The 26,742-nt window shown below is 32.6% G+C and overlaps 2 protein-coding genes across 2 annotated transcripts; both read right to left on the bottom strand.

Annotated features, from left to right (window-relative positions):
- Positions 1 to 5,624: 5,624 nt before the first annotated feature.
- On the bottom strand, positions 5,625 to 12,438 carry LOC126708344 (glycine dehydrogenase (decarboxylating), mitochondrial). Its single transcript, XM_050408140.1, has 15 exons — positions 10,946 to 12,438; positions 10,411 to 10,656; positions 10,252 to 10,329; positions 10,063 to 10,163; positions 9,787 to 9,982; positions 9,531 to 9,656; positions 8,748 to 8,933; positions 8,514 to 8,627; positions 8,009 to 8,161; positions 7,465 to 7,653; positions 7,043 to 7,120; positions 6,838 to 6,963; positions 6,651 to 6,749; positions 6,285 to 6,402; positions 5,625 to 5,929 (listed from the first exon to the last, which is right to left on the bottom strand). Exons 1-15 carry the CDS (start codon positions 12,188 to 12,190, stop codon positions 5,835 to 5,837), a joined length of 3,150 nt encoding a protein of 1,049 aa, XP_050264097.1. The 5' UTR covers positions 12,191 to 12,438; the 3' UTR covers positions 5,625 to 5,834.
- An 11,292-nt stretch (positions 12,439 to 23,730) lies between these two features.
- LOC126708336 (GATA transcription factor 21-like) lies at positions 23,731 to 26,091 on the bottom strand. The gene is made up of 3 exons (XM_050408131.1): positions 25,753 to 26,091; positions 24,922 to 25,233; positions 23,731 to 24,459 (listed from the first exon to the last, which is right to left on the bottom strand). Exons 1-3 carry the CDS (start codon positions 25,960 to 25,962, stop codon positions 24,106 to 24,108), a joined length of 876 nt encoding a protein of 291 aa, XP_050264088.1. The 5' UTR covers positions 25,963 to 26,091; the 3' UTR covers positions 23,731 to 24,105.
- Positions 26,092 to 26,742: the final 651 nt, after the last annotated feature.

The following is a 26,742-nucleotide window of genomic DNA, read 5'->3' as shown; positions in this document are numbered from 1 at the left end:
ACAAAGTGTATATAAGGAAATAAGCTTAAAGTTTTTTACTACCTTATTAGGTATTCCACTTTCTTGTGGTAAAGTTTTTTATAGTATAACTTATTTAAACCTCAATCATTATATTGGTTTTTTTTTTTTTTTTTTGAGTGATTGGATAGTTATGGTAATGACGAAATTAAGATTCGAACTTTAGTTGTGCTAATAAAGGAGACTAAGCTATGTTACTGAGTTACAAGATTGTTGACTATTATATTGGACCTAAACAAGTTGCTTTTAGAATTTGATTTGTTTAGATAAGCGTGTCATTTTAGGAAAGAGTTGAATATATTATCAATTTTATTATAAACACTTACAAAGTGTCATGATGATAAATTTAATTGAGGTTGCACCAATAATATAATATATAATCACTCTTTCTTTATTTTTTTGAGAAAAATATAATCACTCTTTCTTTTCTTCTTTTTTTGCCTTATGTCTAAAAGTTAACCTATTAGCTTATAAGGTTTATGTTATGAAAAACCGTATCATCCCTAATGATATTCCAATTTTTTTTTAAATACAAGATAGAAATTCTACTATAGTCTAATCTAATGGTCCATTTGGATTAAGGGGAAGTACAGTATATTTTGGCCCAAAAGCATACTTTTAGTCAACTTTACTCAGCTCCCCTCCATCCCCCCTCAATCCAAACAGGTTTAAGTGTATATGTGTATGAAACTCCCTCCTGAAAACTTGAATCCCGACCCTTACCCCTCACAACCTACAAGCACTTATACTTATGAAGTGACCACCACACTAAGGGTGTGTGGTGGTATAATACTCCAAATTTTAAGTCATAAGAAACATATACTAATTGAGATGGTATGGATTCATAAATGCAATTTTTATGTCACAACTCACAAGTTAAAAGATTGGTTTAGGTTAACGCTAGGCTTGGTTTTTTGAATTATTGAGAATTTAGATCCTAGTGTTCAATAGGTCATAGGAAATGATAAAGATTCTTTAGAGCTATTAGGATAATTCTACAATGGAGCTCCTCAAATATTATCCATTCATTTTGAAGTCAATAAGATTAATTTTGTCATATTATCAACATTTAAGCAAATATTGACTATCATTGTTTCTATATTTATTTAAATTTTGGATGATATGGCAAAATACAACTTGCTAGTTTCATATGGATAGTGAGATTTTAGAAACTACATGGTTAGTTACCTTACAAAGTCTAGATAATCTTCATCCCATGAGAACTAGTTTTAGAAACCCTATAAAAGTCTAAGTTTATTGGGAAGAAAACGACCAATGTGACCACTTATAGTAAGTGAAATCTAACACAAATTTTTAACTTTGTTCCAATTGTAATTAGTGCAAGATGTATTCCTAAATTTTAGTTGAGATTTTAGGACTTCATTAATTGAGGGAATTGAGGTATATTGAGATTTTCAAACCCCTACAAATACAATATAAGTCAACCGTTCATCTATACTTTTTGGTAACTTTAAAAAATTACCAATTCTCAACTTAAATTTATACCAAATTAACACAATATTTTTTTTTATGAAATTATTAACACAACATTAATAAACTTCATGCAAGCAACCAAACTCATCTTAATAAACTTCATAGTCTCCTACTTTATCATTTAGGAAAAAATTTATATATAGACAATACTTGAGCGGTAAAATTTTGAAGTATTGTTCGGCACATAACAATTTTTACAATTGTTGATGTGATGGATTTTCATTTGAATAATATCACTTTCACATAAAATCAACCATTAATATTGTAAGGACTGAAATTGGATTGGATCCAATATAGGATTGGGTTTTAGCCCAAAAAGCCCAAACAATAAATTTGTAGAGCGTGGATGAAAGAACTAGATTTACTCCAGAATAAAAATGATAAAATTTGCTAATTTAAGGCTATTAAACACAAGTAAGATAAGAAAGTCTGTCCTTGGAGTGGCCTGAGGAGCTTATATTATATTGTCTTGTTCATAAACAAAGTTACGAGAGCTCACAGTATTATTACAAAAATTTCTTGATTTTTTCCGATGCCTTTTCTTTAGGCCATATTCTCATGCTATATACTACAATCTTGGTATCATCTCTACCATACACGTGTAGGTTAGATCCTGGGAACTTCTTTTTGTCCCCTCCAATACCTCCCAGAACCATCAACTAGTAGCTGTAAGGCTGCTTGACCACTGTTCAGGTATCACCTCCACATTAATGCAGCTAGAGAGTTAGTTGGGAGACATTTAATGTGGAGGTAACAGCTTTTTGAAGATATTTGTTGCCCTCCCCTTTTCTTACCCCTTGTCAAACGTCCAACTCTTAGTTGTGATGTAACTTTGAAGAAAGTCTATGATGATATGACACTCTTACTGACCTCGGACCCTTGTTTCCAAGATGGTTGTTCTCCTCGAACATTCGTTGGACTTATCTCATACTATCTTTACTTTTCTCTTTATACCGTTCCCCTTATAACCTTATCTGACCATCCTCGAATTAGCTAATGTCCTCGGATTGGACCATAGGCCCAATTAGTACAGCCTTAATAGTACCTCCTAATTAACTGGCCCCCACAAATATCATTTCAGAAATGGTTTCCTTAATATGGGTCACACTTAATAAAAAAATTAGATAAATGAAATAAGTCTCCTCCTTTATCATTTAGGAAAAAAATTTATGCATAGGCAATACTCGAGAGGTAAAATTTTGAAGTATTATTTAGCACATAACAACTTTTACAATTGTTGATGTGACGGATTTTGATTTGAATAATATCACTTTTACATAAAATCAACCATTAATATCATTTGAGAAAAGGTTTCTTTAATGTGGGACTTAATAAAAAAATTAGATAAATGAAAAAAAAAAAAGAAGACATAAAAGTAGTCCCACAATTTATTTTAATATTTTTTTCTCTCTATGAAGCTAGTCTCACAACTTATAAAGTTGAAAAAAAAAAATAATAAAGCTGTAAAAAAGATAAAAATTTGCCAAAAAAAAGTCAAAAAAGTTGTTAATGGTTTCCTTAATATGGGTCACACTTAATAAAAAAATTAGATAAATGAAATAAATCTCCTCCTTTATCATTTAGGAAAAAAATTTATGCATAGGCAATACTCGAGAGGTAAAATTTTGAAGTATTATTTAGCACATAACAACTTTTACAATTGTTGATGTGACGGATTTTGATTTGAATAATATCACTTTTACATAAAATCAACCATTAATATCATTTGAGAAAAGGTTTCTTTAATGTGGGACTTAATAAAAAAATTAGATAAATGAAAAAAAAAAAAAAGAAGACATAAAAGTAGTCCCACAATTTATTTTAATATTTTTTTCTCTCTATGAAGCTAGTCTCACAACTTATAAAGTTGAAAAAAAATAAATAAAGCTGTAAAAAAGATAAAAATTTGCCAAAAAAAAGTCAAAAAAGTTGTTAATGGACACCGTAAAGTGCTCGTTAACGCAACCTCATATAATTTTTAGTAAGTTGTCTGTTAACACAACCCATTAGCACAAAACACAACATGTCACTTTAAAAATCATGAAATTTTTTGCATTCCTAAAGTTATTGGTCCATTTTTAGTCATGGAGATGCATTAAAAGAGGAAACCAAACGAGAAAAAGAAAAAGAAGAGGGGGGAGGTGATGTTAGGTATGCAAAAAAAAAAAAAAAAAAAGTTGAGTAGTATGAAGTACCACATCCAGGTGTGTATGTCGAAAAATCAAGACGTATGGCTATACATAGTAGTCTAGTAGAGAGAGCATATTGTGAGTTGTATTTTTTTTAGTTTTTTAAATTTTATGGAAATTGTGAGTTGTGAATTGTCTTTTGAATTGACTATACCTTCCATTTTTGTTTTGATTTTATAATTTATTCCATTCAATTATGTCACGCAACCACAGGTCCACAGCTAATTGTTATCGTATTTATATGAATTCTAAAAATATTTTAAAGAGATATAAAATATATGAATTATCCATTTTATTAATTGCTTGACAAGGGCCTTGAAGGAAAAACAATAAGGATTTAGAGGTGTACGGCAATTAGAAAAGGATTTGATGTGGTTCTCTTTTTTGGTACAAAAAAGTGGAGTTTATTCCCTAAGTTATGGATAAAATGTAAGTTGTACTGAATGGGATGGATCACGTTAGTGCTTGTCAAGATTACCAATATTATACTCTATTATTATTTTCAATTCATTAATTAGGAACGATGTACTTAGGAAAGGGGATGGTATCAACTGGACAGGGAAACCTTAAAAGACTAATTAATAATGTTCATAAAAAAAAAAAGACTAATTCATAATAAATTATATATATAATGTTGATATATATATATATAAAATATTTGTTTAGGGAAATTTTATTTTATTAAAAAAATTTTTATGGAAAACAACTTGATTTTTTTTTTTGTATTTGATCAAAAAAATGTGGATATATATAAAATATTTGTTTAGGGAAAATTATTTTATTAAAAACAATTATTTTATGGAAAACAACTTGATTTATTGTATTTGATAAAAACTATGACATTAATGAGTTTGAAGATTTGTTGCATTTGATTTGCTTAAAAAACAATCAATGATTTTTTTAATTAGTATAGTTCTTATAGTGGTGATGGCAATAGTGGTTGTAACTTGTAAGGGTGGTAACTACAGTGGTATGACAACATCTAAGGTGGTGGCGACGGTAGTTTTGATTGTATAGAGGAATTAGAATGAAGAAGGTAATGGTAACAAGTGATAACACAATGAATGTAAGATTCGATGAAAATACAAAAGAGCGAAAGTGACGAGAGTATAAATATTTTAAAAAACCTAAAGGTAAACATTTGTTCAAGTTTTGTCTTAAAGAGTATATTCTAATATTTAGACATTTTAGTGTGTCTATACTATGTGATGGGACTACAACCATGAAAGCTGCAAAAGAAAAGAAAAGAAAAGTATATATATATATATATATATATATATTTAAATCCTATAGTTTTAAGATATTCTAATTGTTATAATTTCAAAATTAGCAAATCAAATACTTAAGTTTAAAAACTTAACAAAGTACACTGTAGGCTTGGCAATGGAAATATCCAAGTTTAAATCCCCCCACCCTAATTGTTATCAAATTATTAAAAATAAAAAATTGGCAAACATATGACCATCTCAATTAAAGATATTTAAAGGAACAAAGTGCAGATATGATGCTTGAGCTTCAAGATAACCCCATGTTTGGTAAAGAGGAGTTGAGATTGGACAGACGGTCCAATCTCAAGAGTTTTTTCAGCAACATTTTTTTATTAATTTTTTTTGCTGCTTTTTGGTCACAAGTCGTTTATACTTTATAGGATATTCTATCAAAGCAGAGCCTATTGGCAGAGGATCCAAATAGATTCAGCCACCAACACTAGCTACAGTTCGTTTAGACACTCTTCCTCGTTTTATTCTAATTAAAAACTCTGGATTCAAAGCAGTAGATTAGTATCTTATCCAATCCATTCTTGTGGAATTAGTTATGTTTGTTCCATGCCAATACTTGGCTTTGGGAACTATGAATTACAAGTAGAATTAACATAGGTTGAGCATTTAGCTTCTGTTTAATATTGGCTAAGACCCAAAAGAGGAGGGCGAATGAAGTAAATTATAATTACAACATTTTGGGTTGCAATCAGCAACAATTGTTATTAGAACAGCTGATCATTATCAATATGGTATTAGGAAAATGAATGTCACCAGCTGTGAAGGACATAATCAAGGAAATATTTATACAATGAGAGGGAGAAGCAAACGGTTTCATAGAGAAACCTTGCAGCAAGGAGCATGATGAGGAAGACTAGGCAGTGGCTGCCGCTTGTTCTTCAACAACATGTGATGCTGGGAGAAGGGTGCAGACAAGGTTGCGGTCGCCATAAACATTATCCACACGCCCTGATATAACAGTGCAAAAGAACTCAATGTTAGGTAAAATTAAGCAGGCATAGACTATAAATGCATTAAAGTATTCAAGGTTTGCCACAATTTGTAGCACTTGCATCTTGCAAATAATCATGGACTAAGTAGAGTAGATCTTGTATCAATGATTAAAATGCATGTGGTGCTTGAATGATTATAATATTGCAAGTATTAATTGATAAAAGAAACTGTTAAGTTCCTCAATTATAGACAACAGATCAGTCTGAAAGAACAATGGTTTATATGAAAAGCAAGCAATTAAGAGATGGGGTATCAAGGCAACTATATAACATCCAAAACTACAAATTTAGATGAAGATGGATATGGATACCTGTAGTAGGCCAGAACTTCGCAACACGAAGCCAAGCAGCTGGGAAGGCTGCATATTCCCGAGAATATGGTTTTGTCCATGCATCTCCCATGAGCAGGGATGGTGGATGAGGAGCTCCCTGCATAATATTTTTTTAGATAATTACTTTAAAAGTTCACAATTGGATTATTTTTAAACATGTGTCCATAACTGTGCAAGGACAACAACAACCACGAATTTGTCCCAAAATTTTTGAGGTTGGTTATCTTATGGATCCTCAATAGACTAGTCAAAGTTGGACACATGAATTCTTGAGCAAGGACAGCAATCAATTTAACAATTTCTTATGTGAATGGCCAAAGTGAGGAAAAAGAATAGTCATTTCACCTTCAGGACATTGTTGTGGACGTCTGCTTTTCCATTCTCAATCTGAGCAATTTCTTCTCTAATGGAAATAAGAGCATCACAAAACCTGTCTAACTCCGCCTGCAAATAATTTTAAATTTACTTAAAACAGAACAAAGAAACAGGATGAGAAGGGTGTGTTAAGTGGAGGGACTCCCAAAGGGCATACCTTGCTTTCACTTTCAGTGGGTTCAATCATAAGTGTGCCTGGAACTGGCCATGACATTGTTGGTCCATGAAATCCGTAGTCCATTAAACGCTTGGCAATATCTTCAGGCTCTATACCAGCAGTATTCTGCAACAATAATTGGTTACAATTGCTCCCAAAAATGGAAACAGTAGGCAAAATATAACCTAGAAATGAACAAAACTACCTTGAAGCCTCTTAAATCAACAATGAATTCATGGGCAACTGTTCCATTGACACCACGGAAAAGAATGGGGTAATAGTTCTGCAAAAAGGCAAAGCAAAATACGAAAACAATATTAAGAACACCAGGACAAAAATCATTGAGACTTCAGCTTCAGAAGGGAGAAAATAAAAATAACTCAAAACCTCAAAGTTGGTTAGCCAGGAAAACCACATGTGAGTGCAATGCACAGGTCAAACTTCTTATTCAAGTGCAAACATGTACCCACATTATCGTGGGACTAGCTAGGTCAAACAATGAAGTACATGTTATTCTTCTTTTCTGAAGATAGAAGCATGACTAGAGCATGGCACCTACCTACTTCTATAGTAGTGAATGGATTTTCAAAAGATAAAGCAAGGAAGTGTAAAGAAAGAAGCAGGAACCTCCAAACGCTTTGCCATGTAATTTGCATTCAGAATAGCTATTTTTGATGCTTCAGTGAGACCATTTGACCCCATCATGGCTATATATGTGTATGATATTGGCAAAATAAGTGCAGAGCCCCAAGGTGCAGCAGAAATGGTACCAAGTGGGTGAGACTTGTCAGGAGCAGGTATTCCACCAGTGGGTACCTTAAAAGTAAAAGCAGGATGAAATTAATGATTGAATAAGAAAAAAACTTGCCAGAAAAGAATCAATAATAATAAAAGACAAGTAGTGGCAGAGCATGCAAGTAATCATCACCATCATGTAACTTTACTAACCGAAGTGGGTTATGCTCTGATTGTTCATGCATGTGTGTGTGTGAGGCTGTCAGTTCCAATACAATTAGAATTACACAATGGATCATGAAGAAATGAAAGATGGATGAGAATGAAACTAATTTGTCAATAGAAGCTACATGCATTTGATGCATATATAAACCTAACATGGAATTAAATGGAATCATATTCACATATAAGGTTACTCAATGAAAAGAGCAATTACCACAGGATGCGATGGCAAAAATGGTGCCAAGTGTTTCTTCACACCAATAGGACCCATGCCAGGACCACCTCCTCCATGAGGAATGCAAAATGTTTTATGGAGATTGAGATGGCAAACATCAGCTCCAATGCAACCAGGGTTTGTCAGTCCCACCTATAAGGACCAAAGGTTTTTTAGATTTAATGTGAAATAAAATTGAAAAGAAATGCCAGAAAAAATTAAATGCATAAATAGAAGCTGAAGTTTCCACTACAACAATATGTAGATATGTGTTTAAAGAGCAAAAAATCTAATGACCCAGAAATTATCTACTTAAACACAGGGAATATAAATTGAAGAATAAAAAAATCAACCAACACACACACAAACTAGCCCTACAGCTATATATTTTAGTAGACCATTTGATTATAAGGTAAAGGTTATTAGTTGATTTTACTAGATTATGTGCTCAATGAATACAATTAACATATGAAGGAAACAAAGGAAGATGGGGCAAATAGCTGACCTGTGCATTCATGTTAGCCCCATCCATGTATACTTGACCTCCATTGTCATGAATTATCTTACATATCTCATCAATACCTTCTTCATAGACTCCATGAGTTGAAGGATATGTGACCTATCATGTCAACCAAAATTAAAAGACTGTCAATATTGAATTAAATCTCCACCTTCATCTCCTTTAATTTTGTCAAATGACAAAAGCAGATTCCCAGCATAGGATGCAAAATGAAATTACCATAAGAGCAGAGAGGTTGTCCCTATTAGCTTCAGCAGCCTTCCTTAATTCTTCAATGTTGATGTTTCCCTTGGCATCAGTTCCAACAGAGACAATTTTCATTCCACACATGGCAGCACTAGCAGGATTTGTCCCATGTGCTGAAACAGGTATAATGCACACATTGCGATGATGGTCACCTCTTGCCTACAATGTTCATTCAGCATCAGCTTTTGACAAAATAAGACTAATACAATGTCATGTTGTTTTTGAAATGGAGTGATGATCTGAGGACTTCTAGATTTATGGCAAGAAAATACTGCAATTTAGACTTGCTTCCATTCATTTACATATTTGAGGAACAAAATGCTATTCCATTATATATTTATGCAGACAAACACACACACATACTGCAGATTTTAATCATCAGCATCATTCACAGCAAATGCGAAGAAAAATTCCTAGAAAGCTTGAATACCTTCAATATCTACCATGAAATTCCTTATTCTAAGTAGAGAATAAGAAGAAACTATAATCACCCAAAGGTTAATCCTTCTTTGTTTGCAATGATATTTTCCACTTTGAGAGAGAGAAATCAAAACTCAAACTTTGACGCCTGCCTCATGTGCTCAAGGCACTTTAGGAGCATACAAATCATCATATTAAGATTCCAGGCTTCAAGTTGAGGTGATTACTTTATGTTTGCATCAAAGTGAGCCTTAAGGAGAAAGCATCAAATGCCTCTTACTTTCTTTACTACAATCGAAAGAAAACATTATTTAAATTTGGCCAATGTTACCATACCAAATGATATGCCCGGATAACCATCAAGCCAGCATACTCTCCAGCCGCACCAGCATTAGGTTGCAAGGAAAAAGAGTCAAAGCCAGTGATGGTACACAATAGTTCACCCAAATCTTTGAACATTTCCTGGAAACCATTCATTAAGAGAATAATGTAAACCTGCCTGTTTATACAAAGAAGAAACAACATAAAACCAAAAATTTTGGGCAAAGAAAACAATTGGAACTTATTGTGGCAAGTAAACATTTCTAACTACCTGATAACCCTGAGACTGTTCAGTTGGGGCAAAAGGGTGAATGTCAGTAAAGCCAGGCCATGTTACTGGCATCATCTCACTTGTTGCATTCAATTTCATAGTACACGATCCCAATGGAATCATGCTGTGGCATAGAGAGAGATCCTTTGATTGTAACCTATGAATGTATCTAAGCAGCTCATGCTCTGTATGATACCTAATAAAGAGAAAAGAAAAGTCAGGGTTGGTTATGAAATGTAAACTTTGCAGAGTTCAAATTTCTTGAGGGGGATATACGTGTTAAAGATTGGATGGGTGAGATATGGGCTCTCCCTTTCTAGCCCAGAGGGAATCACGGTCTCCACCTCTGGTGCAAGAGATGCAGCAGTAAATGGAACCTGAAAATTTACCACAAGTCTAAGTCAGGTGGATGAAAATCCTAATTGATTGCAAACACCATCACCATGTAAAACTAATGAGACTCACAGGCTTGCCACCAGCAAAAACTTTGAGAAGTTTATCAACATCCTCCAAGGTGGTTGTCTCATCAAAAGAAACGGTTATCTGAAATGCATATAGACCCAATTAATCTCATCACATAGACCTATAGCCAACTAATTGGTTTACTTACAAAATCACACTTACGGTGTTCCGGTCTACAATTCTCAAATTTATTTCACTCTTGTAAGCAGCATCAGCAATTGCATGTGCATCAGCAACCTTAACCTTCACAGTGTCAAAGAAAGGAAGGCCTTGAACTTCCCCTGTCCCAAGCTTCTTCAGTCCAAGTGAAAATGCCCCAGCAAGACCATGAACCCGTTGTGCAATGGATTTAAGGCCTTCAGGTCCATGATAAACAGCATACATAGCAGCCATATTTGCAAGCAGTGCCTAGATAAAACAGGACAGATATTCAAACTAGAAAGCCAACTCCTTGAACACCAAGACACCTATTCTAGAATTACGCCCAGCAAAAAAATTGAGCTGGACCACAGTTACATAATTCATAATTGTCAAAAACATAATGATTCACAAGATTTTCAAATATCCATATAAGCAGCTCTATTAAACTAATTACAAAAGTAATAAAACAGCAATAACAACTAAGCTTTAGACCCAAAACTTTGGGGTCAGCTATAAATCCTCAACAGACTAATTAGAGTTAGCAATAGCTTAGTACCTGAGCAGTGCAAATATTGCTTGTAGCCTTATCCCTACGGATATGCTGCTCCCTTGTCTGCATTGCCATTCGCAGAGCAGGCTTCCCTGAAGAATCAACACTTACACCAATGATTCTTCCTGGCATCATCCTCTTGTACTCTTGTGATGTGGCCAAAAACGCAGCATGAGGACCTCCATACCCCATAGGAACCCCAAACCTCTGAGCAGAACCAACAACAATATCAGCCCCCAATTCACCTGGTGGCTTCAACAATGTCAATGCCAATAGATCCGACGCCATCACAACCTTGACCCCATGACCATGAGCATTCTTAATGAACTCCGCATAATCCAAAATCTCACCCTCAGTCCCCGGGTACTGAACCAAAACACCACACACATCCCCAGATTTGTAATTGATATCCTTAAGATCTGCGGTAACTACTTTAAGATCAAAACCATCAGCTCTAGTCTTACAAATATCAATTGTTTGAGGGTGACAATTATTGGCAATTACAAAAGTTTTCTTCTTTCCCTTCTGAATATTATTACACATAGCCATTGCTTCAGCAGCGGCTGTTCCTTCATCAAGCAATGAAGCATTTGACATGGGGAGACCAGTAAGATCCGTAATCAAAGTTTGATAATTTAACAAAGATTCAAGACGCCCTTGAGATATCTCAGCTTGGTAAGGTGTGTATTGAGTGTACCAAGCTGGATTCTCCATTATGTTCCTCAAAATCACAGGTGGAACATAAGTGTTATAGTATCCCATCCCAATATATGACTTAAAAACCTGATTTTTTGAAGCTAGTTTTTTCATGTGCTCAATCATTTGACTCTCAGTTAACCCTTCATCAAACTTATCAAACTTCATTGATTGGATTCTAATAGATTTAGGCACAGTGGCATCAATAAGCGAATCAAGCTTATCAAACCCACATAAGTTAGCCATTTTGGTTTGCTCTTCTGGGGTTGCCGAGTTATGGCGGCGTGGAAAAGTGTCACTGGGTTTCAATGCCTCCACAGATATAGAACGAGTTTGAGACACCCCAACACCTTGACCAACATTGTTATGTGACAAATCTGATCTAGTACTTCTACGCATGGACATGTACGAGGTCAAGGATGATACGTACCTTGAGGGTGTGTATGAAACTGGGGAGACAGTGTGCAACAAAGTCTCATTTTGACGAAACTGCTTGGCTTCTGACACCAACCGCTTCAGAATTGCACGGTTTGCGAAGCGCCTTGCACGTTCCATGAATGAACAATGAGAGAAAAGCTTCTGTTTTTTTTTTTTTTGGTGTGTTCTGTTTTTGCAGAAACAGAAACAAAAATGAACAAACAGCGAAAGCAAAAGCAAAGAGGAAATGGGGTTGGTGAGAAAAATGAAAAGACCAAAGAAAACAGGAACTAAAGTTGTTTTGTTTTGGTTTTTTTGCTATTCCATTGAAGTGAGTGAGTTGGGTTGTGTGGTGGGTTGTTGATAGTATGGTGAGTTTTTCTATGTTACATAGATATATATGCAAATAAATATTATAATAATAATAATAATAAATATGGAGGAAAATAATCAAAATATGAGCCCAAGATCTGGTGGAGAGGTGATGGGTGGTGGGTGACTAAGCACCTAGAGGAGAAAGAGACCTGTTCAGGGATAACATACTAGTCTACAAAAAAAATGTGTACAAAATCTGAGGAAAGTGAGTTAGTGAATGTATGGAAGGAAATGAAGGATATCAGATTGAGTTTCAATGGATCAAAATCACTTCAGAGGGAAATGAAGGACATTTGGATGGTTTTTAAAGGGTATATGAGATTCTTTCTTTGGTGGCAGAATCTCTTTCACATTAAGCTTATCTCTATGTCTCTCCCAATATAATAAAAATGTAAAATTATAAATTCTGCTCTCTAATTTCAATCTATTTTTATTTTAATCTTTTAAGTTTCATATAATTTTTTTTTCTCATTTCAGCACTTATTAATAAGTTTTCAATTTAGTTCTTTTGTTATTTTCTCTAATTCCATCAAATCTTGTCATTACTTTTAAAAATTTTCTTTCTACCAAAAAAGACATCATTTTGGTAGATTTAGCTGTGGGAATTAAACTGGAGAAAATTGGATTGCATTGAAAATGAATAAAAGTTAAAAGAGTGTAAAGAAAGAAAGACCAATTTATATATACTAAGGAATTATAGGTCATGTTGCTCGTAAATGCTATGAGCTATATATGGTTATCCAACTAGTTATAAATCAAAAGTAAAATCATCCGCTTAAGTTTTTGAAATAATCGGTAATATAATAATAAAAAATTAAAATTAGAAAACATAAAATTAAAGGATTGAATTGAAAACATATCAAATTTAAGAGATATGATTTATAATTTAGTCTCATAAAAACAAAATGGGGTATATAAGATATTTGGTTAGGTTTGAGGCAGTGGGAGTCCACTTGGATCTAAACTAATGGTGCTTTTGAACCATATGGTGTGAAATCTCGGAGGACCATCAATGTCAGAATGTGATATGTATTTGATTGAAGAATGTGATATGTATTTGATTGAATTTTCTTTTTTATTTTTTGGAAATTTTCTATTTGCTGGTTTTGGTGGGACCCATGGATCTGGTTGGAGGGTAATATTGGAAAAATAGTTGGATCATCCTCTGAGTAATAAAACGTGGCTGACATTGTACGTTTCAAAAGTGAGTGAGTCAGAGATTGACGATTGTTTTGATACAATACTAGTTTCGGTATTGTATATGTAATCAAGGCCGTTTGATTGTAAAATTAGTGCTAGGGTCTAGTAGAATCAACGGTATGTGTTCATCTAACTCTATTGCTTTCTATTGTTAGAAAGAGATAGGAATCTGAAAGCCTATGTATGAATTTTTTATTTATTTAATTTTTATAGGAAATCACTCAACTTAATATAAATCAAACAACCATAGCATTTACATCATGAAGAACTACTAATTCTAAGAAACTAGGACAATTCTCCATCCACATACACCGATTATCTATGCCCTTGGCATACTTTGCTAACAAATGAGTTGAGGTGTTTGCATTTCACTTAACATGAGAAAAATCAACATTATGGAACTCCAAGGAAGCTTTGTCAATGCCCATGATCACTGCATCAATCGAGACCGGAATTGAGGAAGAATGATTCAACGCCCTAGAGACGATTAATGAATCACCCTCAAGTATGAAGTCTATGATCCCAAGTTGCTTTGCAAATTGCAAACCAAGTTCAAAGGCCTTCGCTTCTGCTTCAAGAGGCTCCAGTGGTGCATGTATTTTTCTACTCATTGCTACCAAAAATTGCCCATTCCAATCCCTTACCATTACTCCAACTCCCACTGAATTCAGCTCAGCAAATACAGCACCATCGATATTGAACTTGAAAACCGATACTGGAGGTAGAAACCATCTCTGAACATGCTGGACTGACTCCTGGGCACTCGGTAGTAACTCAATAGCAACCCGATACTTCTCCAGATATTGCACTGCCCAATGAAGAAGCATTCTTTCATCTTTTCGCTTTCTGCCATGACGAACATCATTCCTGTTACCCCACAACGCCCACGCATAGGTCAACAGAATTGATCCATCATTAAATACCAGAGCATCTCCTTAAAAGAACCAAGCTAATCCATCACACTAGGAAAAACCAGTTTCGACAAAGACCACAGTTCTTTAGCGCGGTAACACTTCCAAAAGAAATGGATTGAATTCTCAGCCTCCTCGTTGCATCCATCGCATATATCAACTTGCAAAACATTCCTTTTAACAAGGTTAGTTTTCAAAGGTAGGATGTCCCGACAAGCTCTCCAAGAGAAGTGCCTTATTTTATGAGGCACATTGATTTGCCATAGCCGTTTCTAGAAGCTCTTTTCTTGGCTACCATCAGAACTTGAACCCGTGGATGAGGCTAATGACATTTGAGTTGCAACTCAGTAGGCATTTTTCACTGAAAAGGCTCTATTAGTGCTCCAAGCCCAAATCTGTTTATCTTCTAGCAGATCAGAACTTATAGGGATTGCTTTTATAGCCTCTGCTTCATGCGGCAAGAATAGAGCATCAACGGCATCAACCTTCCAAGAAGCCTCATCCTTATTTAACAATTCTTTGACCTTCATATCTTTTGGCATAAACAACCTGGGAGATGAAACCATGAATGTAGAAGGCTTAGGCAGCCACCTATCACCCAAAATCCGGATTTTCTCACCATTTCCAACTTTTCACCGTAAACCATATTTAACAAGAGGTTGAGCAGACATAATACTTCGCCAAGTAAATGATGGACTATTACCCAAAACAACTTGTGAAAAATCACTTGTATGGAAATACCTTGCCTTCAAGACCTTGTACACCAAGGTGTCATGACCTTGTTGAAGTCTCTACCCTTAATTTGTTAATAAAGCTATATTAAACTCCTTAAGCTTTTTAAAATCCATCCCACCACAATTTTTCGGAGCACATAATTTTTCCCAACTCATCGCCTATGTATGAATTTTGGTCTGTCATTAGTCATTACGATTTTTGAATGGGAATCTAATACAGTAGGCATTAATTTATGGTATGAGTGTTGCGTACACAAGGACTTCATTGTACCAATAATTTTGGTTTTGGGAGTGAGTACTGTGTTTATGATGTCTTGGAAAAAAAATCAGCTAAAACAGTTGATATTTTTAGCAAGATGAGCATTAGACATTGGATTCAAAATATCTTGTTAGCATATTGGGGTTAGTTCAAGGAATTTTTTCATGTAATAATTTACTATGTGTGGAATTAGAGGGACTACATACACTTGAAAAAATAGTTAAATACTCAAAAGAGTCTGAATGCACTCGTTGATATTTAGAGCATGTTCTCTTGTATGATTTTTATCCTAATTGGTATTATTTTTTGTGTAACTTATCACATAATATTCCCATTTTAAAAAATCACATCACATCATACTATATCATATAATTATTAAATAAAAGTTGGGTTTTTGAAACTATTAAATGGCTATTATGTTGCTAGGACTACGATGTGTGTCTATATTCTTAGTAATTATTAAAATAGTCTATATATATATAAAACCGAAACCTATGAAGTTCTCATAATTTTCCACGTCAGCACAATATTTAAATAAAATTATCATTTTATTTAAATAAAATTATTTTTGTTTAGTCTAAACTTAACAAGAAGTGAAACACTATCTCTCTAACAAGTCCAACTTAAACTCAAACTCATAATTATTATTTTTTTAAAATAAAATTATTTTTGTTTAGTCCAAACTTAATAAGGAGTGAAACTCGATCTATCTCTCTGACAAGTCCAACTTAAACTCAAACTCATTATTATTACTTTTTTAAATTAAAATTATTTTTGTTTAGTCCAAACTTAACAATAAGTGAAACTTTATCTCTTTAATTAGTCAAACTTAAACTCAAGTTGATAGGATTTATCTCCAAATTTGCGAGTTATAAAGGGAGAAGATAACAATTTTGTTTGTTTAATGTGCTTGCAAGTACGTAACTACACATATCTGATATCCTCCATCAACTGAAGCATCCAATTTTTATTTTTTAAACAATGGTCTGGTCTCCCCCCTTCCCCTCATAATATGACAAAGAAAAAGGCCACATTACATGACAAGAATTGATTGTCTGCAATGTATATGATCTATGTGTAGGCGCTCAACCAAGTAGATAAGCTCCGGTGCCTTCCACGTAATGATTGCTCTATAAAATTGTTCGGATGATAATTAGAATCATTGTGACGTGGAGAGAACATGGTGTAAGTACGTTAATTTCAACATTTTTTTTAGCGTGAATCATCGTTTAAAGTTTAGACCGGTTAAAATTTAAAACTTATTATTTTATGGGTTCATGTATTTTTTTCTTTTTTTATATTTCTCTTTTGAATAGTCATATATTTTTTGAATTGTTTCAATAATTTTTTCTTTAATTATATATCTTTTTGGCATTTTGAAAGTTTTAACATCTATATTTGTGTAGTCATATGTATATTATCTACAATTTGTAGGCTCTAAATCTTTTGATTCCTTTCAATAGTTATAGTCATGGATTATCTTTCAAATGTAACCCATCTTTCTCTTATATTTTTCTATTATTCAGTCATATATATATTTTGTTTTGTTTCAATAATTTCTAAGTAATGAATCATCTAATCCTTTAATATTTTTTGGTCTTTCAGAAGTTTTAATATTTGAACTTTTGAAACTGACAAATTTTTTGTAAGCTATTGAAAGTTGAAGCAATAGCTTCTTTATCAAATTGTACCACAAATTGAAGTCATACAAGAGCAAATCATGCAATTGTGTAATTTCTTAATCAATTTAAGATTTTATAAAATTATTTTAATTTACTTCACAAATAGGTAGGTTCCCGTGCATAGCACGGGTTAGCGACTAGTTTACTTTAAAATTAAACTCTATTACCGATGATCTACTCTATGTAAAACTCTATTATTTAACTCTTAGGAAATATAAATTTCTATTTCAACTAAAATTTTAGACACCATAAAGGCCACTTATATTCACTTTTGCAATGATCTCTTCTAATCCAATTTTATGGCCATTAAGAGTCCAAATTTATCTGTAAGTATTAGCAATTATAATTAAAAATCAATTAAATTTACTTATCACCAAAGGTTGATATCTCAGTATCTCACTAAGTTAATTCTTCGACACTTATTATATAGATATAAGATGTAATGGAATTACAAGGATTCCAATTGAGATTGTGCTCAGACATGCTCGATTCATCATCGGATTAAGAAGTTGTAAGAGAATTAAGAACCTTGCTATTTACTCCAAGTAGCAGCGAATGGGATTGGTTAGAGAAGCTTTCTCACAGAATTTTCCTTTTTCCACAAACTTGAGTTAAATCTTAAATGAATTTTTTTGCTCAGCTTTGATTAGGGAAGGTACTTCCTTTGTTTCTTTTGGTCACCCAGTTGATGAGGCTAAACTTTTATCAGATTCCTTTGAGGAAGCTCTGTAACTTATAATCTTGTTACGCATACTTTAACATTTTAGTGGTTTTTCGACATGGATGAAAGATGTTTCTTTATATCTTAGCACTGTTATTTTTGCTTCTTAATTTGGCTAGATTTTCTTAATAAATTTTGCAGCTTTTTTCTTAATTAAAAAAAAAAAAAAAAAAAAAAAAAAAAAAAAAAAAACCTCCACAAGTAAATATACTAAGAAAGAGAGAATTTTGTTAAAAGATATTAAAACTTAGAAAATATGATTTGGACATGAGCGCTATGTGGCATAAGCCACAAGGGCACAAACAACGCATTTACATTCCTATATAAAAAGAAAAAATGCATTTACATGAAATATGTTACACGTGAGTCATAAACTACATAAATCCACCCACCTTTGAATGAATCACATGCAGCTAGCATATAAATCTAAAACAATTTCTCTGATTTTTTTATTAAAAAAAAAACAACAACAAAAAGGGGGGTTGTGGGCTGTGGGGGAGGGCTTAATTATTTGTCCCCCCTATCATTTAAAGGAAAAAAATATTTTATATATATATCACATCCGTACAAATGTATAGTATAACAACTATATAGTATGTGCTATGTTGTATACTGTATTTATTATTAATAATGTACTGTATTTCTTAAGCATGCTTATTATGTATAATTTAATGAAAGACATCATAACTAACAATATATATATATATATATTTTTTTTTTGAGAAACAACTAACAAGATTTCTTGATAATCTCGTGAGCTTTCTGTAACTTAAACTGATTTAAGATGGGAAAAAATAAAAAATAAAAAAGAAAGAGATGCATATTTTGTGCGATTATAAAGATAATTGTATAACTATTTTCTGACAAAATTGACAATAATAAATAAAAAAATTGTATTTGGTTGGTCAACTATAATTTAGTAAAATTGGATCTAACAATCAGAGTGTCAAAATTTGAGATGATTTTTTTTACTTTGTTGAGCTATCAAATGCTATTCTATTTCTATATTCTCTATACTAAAGGGAGATTCTATAACAAGGCACGTGAGGATGATCTCGTGGAGACCATATTCTAATTTTATTGCTTAATTTATATCAATACTTTTTGTCGGTGGACTTGATCTACTTGACCTTTGTCCCATGACGTTTTACACCAGCAACAGAAGGGCCAATTGGGTTTTTTGTTTTTTGCTTTTTTTATTATATTTGTTTTCAAGTAATGATGTTATAATGGAATATATTATTGAATTGTTTGGTACATGTTGATGTCCCTCCTCCCAAACTTGAATTGGGCCTTTCGTATGCAAGATGATTTTGTCATTTTTGATCAGCCTCCTTCTGTTGAATTTCTCCCTATTTTGTATGCAAATATGTATGGTGTGTCATGTTGTAGGCGGACAAGCTCATCTTTGATGTCTGTAAACAGTTAGTTGTTTATAATATAACACTTTTAACCAAAAAAAAAAGAAAGAATTGGGCCTTTCGGGTCTTAGCTTGATTAGCATCCCTTACTGACCTTCAAGAATGAGCAGTTGGTAGTCCATAGCTGCAAAGTTTTCCTTTATAAGCGTTTTTTTGCAATAGATTTTGTTCACGTACATGTCCAAATGAGAGAGAGAGAGAGAGGGTTGCAATAGATTGATGATCATTAGAAATAATTCAGTTACTTTACTTTTATTTTTTAATTATGAACGAAATCATTACATATGCATGTATATTAAAATACATGTGATCTACCATAATTAGCCTGTTAAAAATTCATAACCAATTCCAAGATTGAGATTATAAGGTTTGTTGTAGTTGATCCAAAAAAATAAAGAATAAAAATAAAAATAAAAAATAAAAATAAAGAAGAAACAAGAAATATGAAAGAAAATATTGCCAACTGCCACTTTTTCATATATAGTTGGGCTGGTTAAGAGTGACAACATATAGAATTTGAGCACTGTATTGATTAGCATAGCATTTAAAGGACAAAAGTAAATCTAAATCCTTGTATTAGTCATCATGTGACAGACTTGGATTCAATATTTTAATTCCCATGAAAACATCTTTACAGTAGTTTAGTTTAGAGTCTTTGAGGCAGATCTAAAAGACAAGGTAGTAAGGAACCATATATAATAGTTGTGTTTGTTGTCATTTTTGTATATATGTTACCTTCAATTTTCAAACTGTAATTAAAAGTAAAAGCTTTGTATCACCTCAACGTATAAGACTTACGTTTTACTGACATGTAGACTCTACAGGTGTGAGACTCACGTGTAGAAGTGGCTTAATGTATTTGGGGGCATAAGGTGAAAAGTGAAATTAAGGCCTTATATATTTAAATATGATTTTTTAAAAATTAAAAATTACTTAGATTCTATTATGTTGTTTTAATTGCAAAATTACTACTAATTAACATGAACGATGTAGATTTTTTTTTTAAAGTCTATAGATAAAAAATTTGACAAAACTTTTCAAATTTGTTGATGTGGCAGATTGATAGTGGTAAGTAAAAAAATGATGTTAGTAGTAGACTTGGATAAAAACTAGTAAATTTTTTTTCTTTTTTCTGCTAAAAATATTAGTGATAGACTTAGATAAAAATATTGTGAAGGTAAGATTTTTTTTTTTTATTTGATAAAAAAATTATTTTATTTATTGACTAATATTTGGATTTAATTAATACTATTATAATATTTTTTAAAAATCTTATTCGTTAAAATTTCGGAGCCTTTTTTCTAAGGTTCTAGGCGGCTGCATCACTTGCTTCACATGTGGAACTGGCACTGCTCACGTGTCAATGAAACATAAGTACATATGAGATACCGTGTGTCTCCTGTAATTAATGTATCGCAGTTGATGTCTCTAATTTAGCCACATAGTACAAGTTCACATGTATCCTTTCTAACAAACTAACTATTTGCTTGACATGGTAGTTCTTGAAATGTCTGCTATCCTATTTTACCTAATTACCCATAGTATTTTTTATTTTTATTTTTGGGATAATTCAATAGTTAAAGGTGGGAGGATTTAAATCTTATATATTTTAGTTAGAAACACCAAAATGTACCAATAGATTGAACTACGATCCTCTTAGCTACCTATTGCTTTTTTTTTATTTTTGGAGAATAGCTACCTATTGCATTTCTAAGACACATAGTTAGAACATATTACAAATCTAGTTGAAGCTCTTCTCCCCCGATATATAATTAGCCTTTAATTACAAGGAGAAATATTGAATTAATATTCATGCGCGTGTATGTATTAATCAATTTGTATATTGACTCAATCTTTCTAAATTACTTACATGGTTTTAGTTTTAGTTTTTTATTTTATTTTAATTTTTTATTTTAATGTAACCTACTTAGATTATTAATTTCCAAAAAATGGCTGGGGTGGCTGATACTGAGACAAATATGCCACAGGCATTGGATTAATTACCATGATCTCTTAGGCAGATGAGTTGTCATGCGTTTAGTTAGATATACTAGTCAGCAACTCAAAGAAATTCAATAAAATATTATTTTTTTTAATAAAAAAAAAACTTTTTTTCTCTCATTTAATTTTATATATGAATATGAAATTTGATATTGTGGTATTTATTAAGAGACATTTATTTATTATAATTGTGTTTGTATATAAATATATATATATATATATATATATATAAATATGAAATTTGATCATTATGAAAGTTTTTTAATATTGTTGTTTTTGTTTTTTATTTGAAACTATATAAATTTTATTTTTTGTAGAAAATATGACATATTAAGATTTTAATTGAGTGTTCAAATATAAAATAGAATTTAAATTCTATTATATATTTATATATATAATCATGGCTTACCTTCTTTCCTAATTAAAAAAAGAAGAAGAAGAAATGGAAAAGTAACCAAGTTACAACTTACAACTATAAATAAATACATAAATAAAATCTCATCTAAAATTCTTAACAATCCTACGAAGTTGAAGTCTATCCAATTGACCAAAAAGATAAACATGTACATAGTCGTCGGACCATGTGATGTTCTCATCTAAAGATATGCACTGGTATACTCCCTAAAAATATTTGACGCTCCTATACTGCACATCCTAAGATAAAAAATTAAAGAGGAAAATGGAAATGTCATAATCACATTAGTAATGATAACAGAAAGCATAATTTCTATATAATTACATTAAAAATGGGAAAACAGTTCTATTTAATTGTAGAGGCAGAAAGCTACACAATATGATCCAAAGAAAAGTAGATTAGTAAAGTTGACAGTCCTCAAAAATCTAGTTGCCAAAACTACATATTTTTGGGTGTTAAATTTCTAGTTATTTTGTCGTTCATAATTATTTGTGAAGGGGCTTATAAGTTATAACTACATAAATTCATTAGTTTTGATTTTGATTTTGATTTTTTTTTTTTTGGTTTAATACTATACCAAATTATCACAAATTGGAATATATGCATTAGTTTTGATTTTTTGATTTATGGCACATATGACAATATTCTATGGATGATGATGTGTGAAGAATTGTCCACCTACAAAAAATTCAATGGGTGAGTACTGAAACAGCAGGCTGCAAGAAATGTGTGGTAGTAAACGAAGGCACATCACAAGAGTGTAAAGATAATTTCCTAATGGCGATAAAGGAATCACATCACAAATTCCCTTCTATTTTTGCCTGATTTCACTTGGGTGGCCCTCACCACTAGACTATAGTGTAACTAAAACAGCATCAGTACACCACGTTATCTCTTTTCCTGCGCTCTCTGCCTTCAACCAAAAGGTGGAAATAGTAGCTCTTCCACCCTCTTCTCCCATTCACATCCTTCCCTCCTATTTTCGATTTATTATTTTGTGTAACAGCTTTGTGTATTATCTCTATCACATAGAGGTAAATCCGTTAAATGTGAGACCTACTCCAAGTGAGAGAGGTATTACATGCAATCATTATACAAGATATAACTTCCTTATTTTATCTAACCAAACACCATGTATGTTAAACTTCAACAATTCTAAAACAACAAGTCTACATAATTTCTTTTTTTCATAATTACTGAGGCGACAAGTTCCTAATAAGCAACAAAAATAAAAATAAAAATAATGTAACAACTTACCACCTTAAAAATTATGAAAAAAAATAAGAATTTTATGTATATGGTATCACTCATTCTAAAATGAGAATTTTAGTTAATCAACTGACCTTGGCTATTTAATAGCCATATGATAGTCTTAAATTTGAGACAGTATCTTATGTATCAATAGATATATGTATAAAGCCAATGGAATTCGTACGTATGTGTAGTCCTCATCTATTGTAACCTAGCTTGTAGGCACACATGCTACATGCAACAAATAGCATAACATATTTTGATAATTTTTCGTACCAACTTATACAAATTGTCCTTTTCCATGGACCAATACTCTTAAATTCATTTTAAGCAGTAGTAAGATCCCAAACACCAAAAAGTAGTTATTATAAGAGGGGAAGAAGAAAACTTTAGTAGAAGCTAGAAAAAAGAACTTAACTTTGTCCATTTTTTTGGCATAGCATTGCTTGGAATTTCCCAAGTTGAAAAAATGCAACCAATCAATTCAATCAGTATTTTTACTAGGACCACATGGACTGATTTCCACTCTGGTCACATGACTATCTAGGAAGTTTGATGACACGTTACCATATATGATAAAAGTGGAGCAACTTTGAGGACACAAAGTCACAAACACACGCAACAGATATAACTAACATTTCTCATTCAAATTAATCTATGTATGAATCTTGACATGGAAATGGGGCCTAGCTACAAGTACAAAGGTAATTGTGAATCAAAGTACGTAGCTGACGATGTATAATTATCCTCATTATTTTACTATCAAGATAAACGGTAATAATGAAGCAAACCCATATCTTTTGGTTGACAACTTGCTCAAAAGACACATCTCTCACACACTCACTCACTTAGTTGCACGCATATAAGAAAGAGAACAAGATTCTCTCCATTTTAAGAGTTCATTTCACGGTAATTTTTTTTTTTTTTTTCCGAAACTCAGTGTATAGAGTATCATGTGCTTTAAATGACATGATACTAGATACACTTTTAAATTTTTTGATATTAAACTTCAACCATGAAATGGGTTCATTTGAAATGGAGATGAGACAAACTTCAACAAAGAAAAGAAAAAACTTGTTAAAACTAAATGGAAAATTTTCTACTGTGAACAAGGCCACAAGATAGTTCCATTAGCAGGAGTGCACCTTCTGCTTCATCCTGAGGAAATACTTTTCCAAAAGTCGAATTGTTTCTCAAACTTAGAGCTAAATCCTTGAAAGAAAGCTTCCTTTTGCTGTGGGAAGTGTCCATGAGCTTGCACTTAGTCTTGTATTGTGCTCCATGGCTTTTACGCGATTTCTTTTCTTTGTTGTGCACCTTATAACTCTTCGTTGTTGAATTGTTGGTGGAAACTACCATACCATTTGCAGCTGCTGCAGCTTCTGCCATGGCTCTTCTTGCCTTCCTTTGCCTAATACCACAGGCATTGCAAAGTGACTGCAATAACATGTTGCATATAAAGAACTTAATTAGCTATCTATATATGTTATAATAATGGTTAGGCAATTAAAGTCATAGTTTCCTAAAGGCTTAAACTTTTGGAACATATAGTAATTCATCCTGGTATTAGAAGCAGGTGGTCCTGAGTTAAAACTATGTTGTCACTCCTAATAGCTTAAACTCAGCTATCTGTCAAGTTAAGCAAAATCAAGCTTAACCTATTTAAGATTTCTTTGTTGGTGTGTGGTTTTTGTGATGATAATATATACACATAAAGTGCTAATATTACTAAACATTACACATAAAGTGCTAATATTACTAAACATTACACATAAAGTGCTAATATTACTAAACATAACACAATGGTAAGGGCATCTGTGAGGGTGATCGCGCGGCTTTAGTGTTTGATTCTTAGCCCTAGAAAATTATGCACAAAAATGATGAAGAAAGATATATAACCTTGGGACCTCGAGGGCCACTCCTCCAAAGAGGGGTAGTGGTGGTGTTACAATCAGCACAAACCCTAATAGTGTTGTTGATGCAGTTAGGCGGGTTGATTTCTCCATTTCCATGCCGCTGATCACTTGGAAAGTTCTTCATAGTTCTTGCTGGTTTGTCTGTATCTTGGAAATTTGGGTTCATCATTTTTTGCATCAACCTCATCTTTGAAGACATCCACTGTACTGGCCCAGTTGTACTTTTACTTGGATCTCCACCTTGGCTTTGGCATATGGATAATTTGTGGTGTTTGCTAATATCTTCCTCCACAGACTGAAATGAAGAAAATGAAAATGCTTGATGATCACATGTTGATCCATAACATATGGGATTATTAATCTATGTTCAAGAAAAGAGTTTTAAAAAACAGGATCAAAAGTAAATTTGAGGACACAAAGGCAATAGAAATCTAATCATTAGCTTAAGATCTTGAAATATCACCAAGAAATCAAATTATAGAATACTAACCTTCCACTGCTATAAGATTAAGGCCATAAAAATAAAAGATGAAAGTAATTAGATCACTAGGTAATTGAGGGGCCAAAAAAATAGAAATCCAAACCATTAAATATATTTTTTTCACCACTAGGAAACGTATAATGTTTAGTAAGAGATCAAGGATTAAAAAGAAATGCTTGACTAGACTTTTGAACTTTTTGGTTTAAAATAAGATGAAATAAAGGATCAAGGAATATATAAGATCAAAAGAATAATTGTAAAATCAATTATTTCAAAGCATGAACCTTTTTAATCAAAATATGTAAATTAATACATGCTTCTTAATTAGCTTGCCTTTTCATCATCATGTTCTTGTAGCTGTGGCTCTTCAAATTTAATCCCCTTTTCATCATGTTGTTTCCTCTCAAAAAAAGTAGGAACTAAGAGGGAAGATGAGGCTTGATGATCATGTGGTGAGATAAAGAGCTTAATGTGTTGATCTTCTTCTCTTTGCTCTACAAGAGGGCAAGGAGATGATGGTGGGTTCAGATAGGCTGGAGTCATTGAATAGAGAGAGAGAGAGAGAGAGAGAGAGAGAGAGAGATGTTATAGCTGGTGTCCAGCAAAGGTGGACAACATGGGATAGGTGAAAGAATAACAAAGCCAAAAGGGACTGATCAAATGGTGGTGAGTGTTTATAGAGGAGAGAAAGGGCAAAGAAGAGAGGTCTGAAAGTTATTCACGTGACTTCATGTCGCCCAAACAAAACAAGTTTAGAAAAGACAAATAGAAAAAGAGGTGTGGTTTACACTGTAGAATGCTACTACTCGACCCCAGTATGACACTACCCTATCCGTAGTTTTTCACCTCCCAATCTCAAAGCAGTTCAAACTTCAAACACATATTACTTGGTAAATATCAATTGGTATATATGTTTTTCTTAAAGATCATCTAAAGTTTGATTCATTTACCATGTATAGACATCACAATGTTTCTTATGTCCACACAATCATTGATCAAAACATCTTTAGTTTATTCTAATTAACTTTGTGACTGAACAGTAGTAACTCATCAAATATGTATGAGTAAGTATAAAATAACAACATTTTTTATAACTTCTTTTTACAACTAATTGCATGGTTTGTTGTAATTTGAGCATAATAAAAGTAGAGTCAATGATAAATCTAGATGAAAATAATATCGTTCTAATCATATCAGATTATATCAGCACTCTTGTTCAAGAAAAAAATTATAAAAAATATTCTGTTATTAACACTGCTTGATACGTATATATGCAGAAAGAAGTAATGGTAAATATTCCAAATTTTTGTATGTAACAGATAA

The sequence above is a fragment of the Quercus robur genome, chromosome 2 (genome assembly GCF_932294415.1).
Source record: "Quercus robur chromosome 2, dhQueRobu3.1, whole genome shotgun sequence".
NCBI lineage: Eukaryota > Viridiplantae > Streptophyta > Magnoliopsida > Fagales > Fagaceae > Quercus > Quercus robur.
The sequence above is the reverse complement of the archived record's forward strand: the minus strand, read 5'-3'. Positions and strand labels throughout refer to the sequence as shown.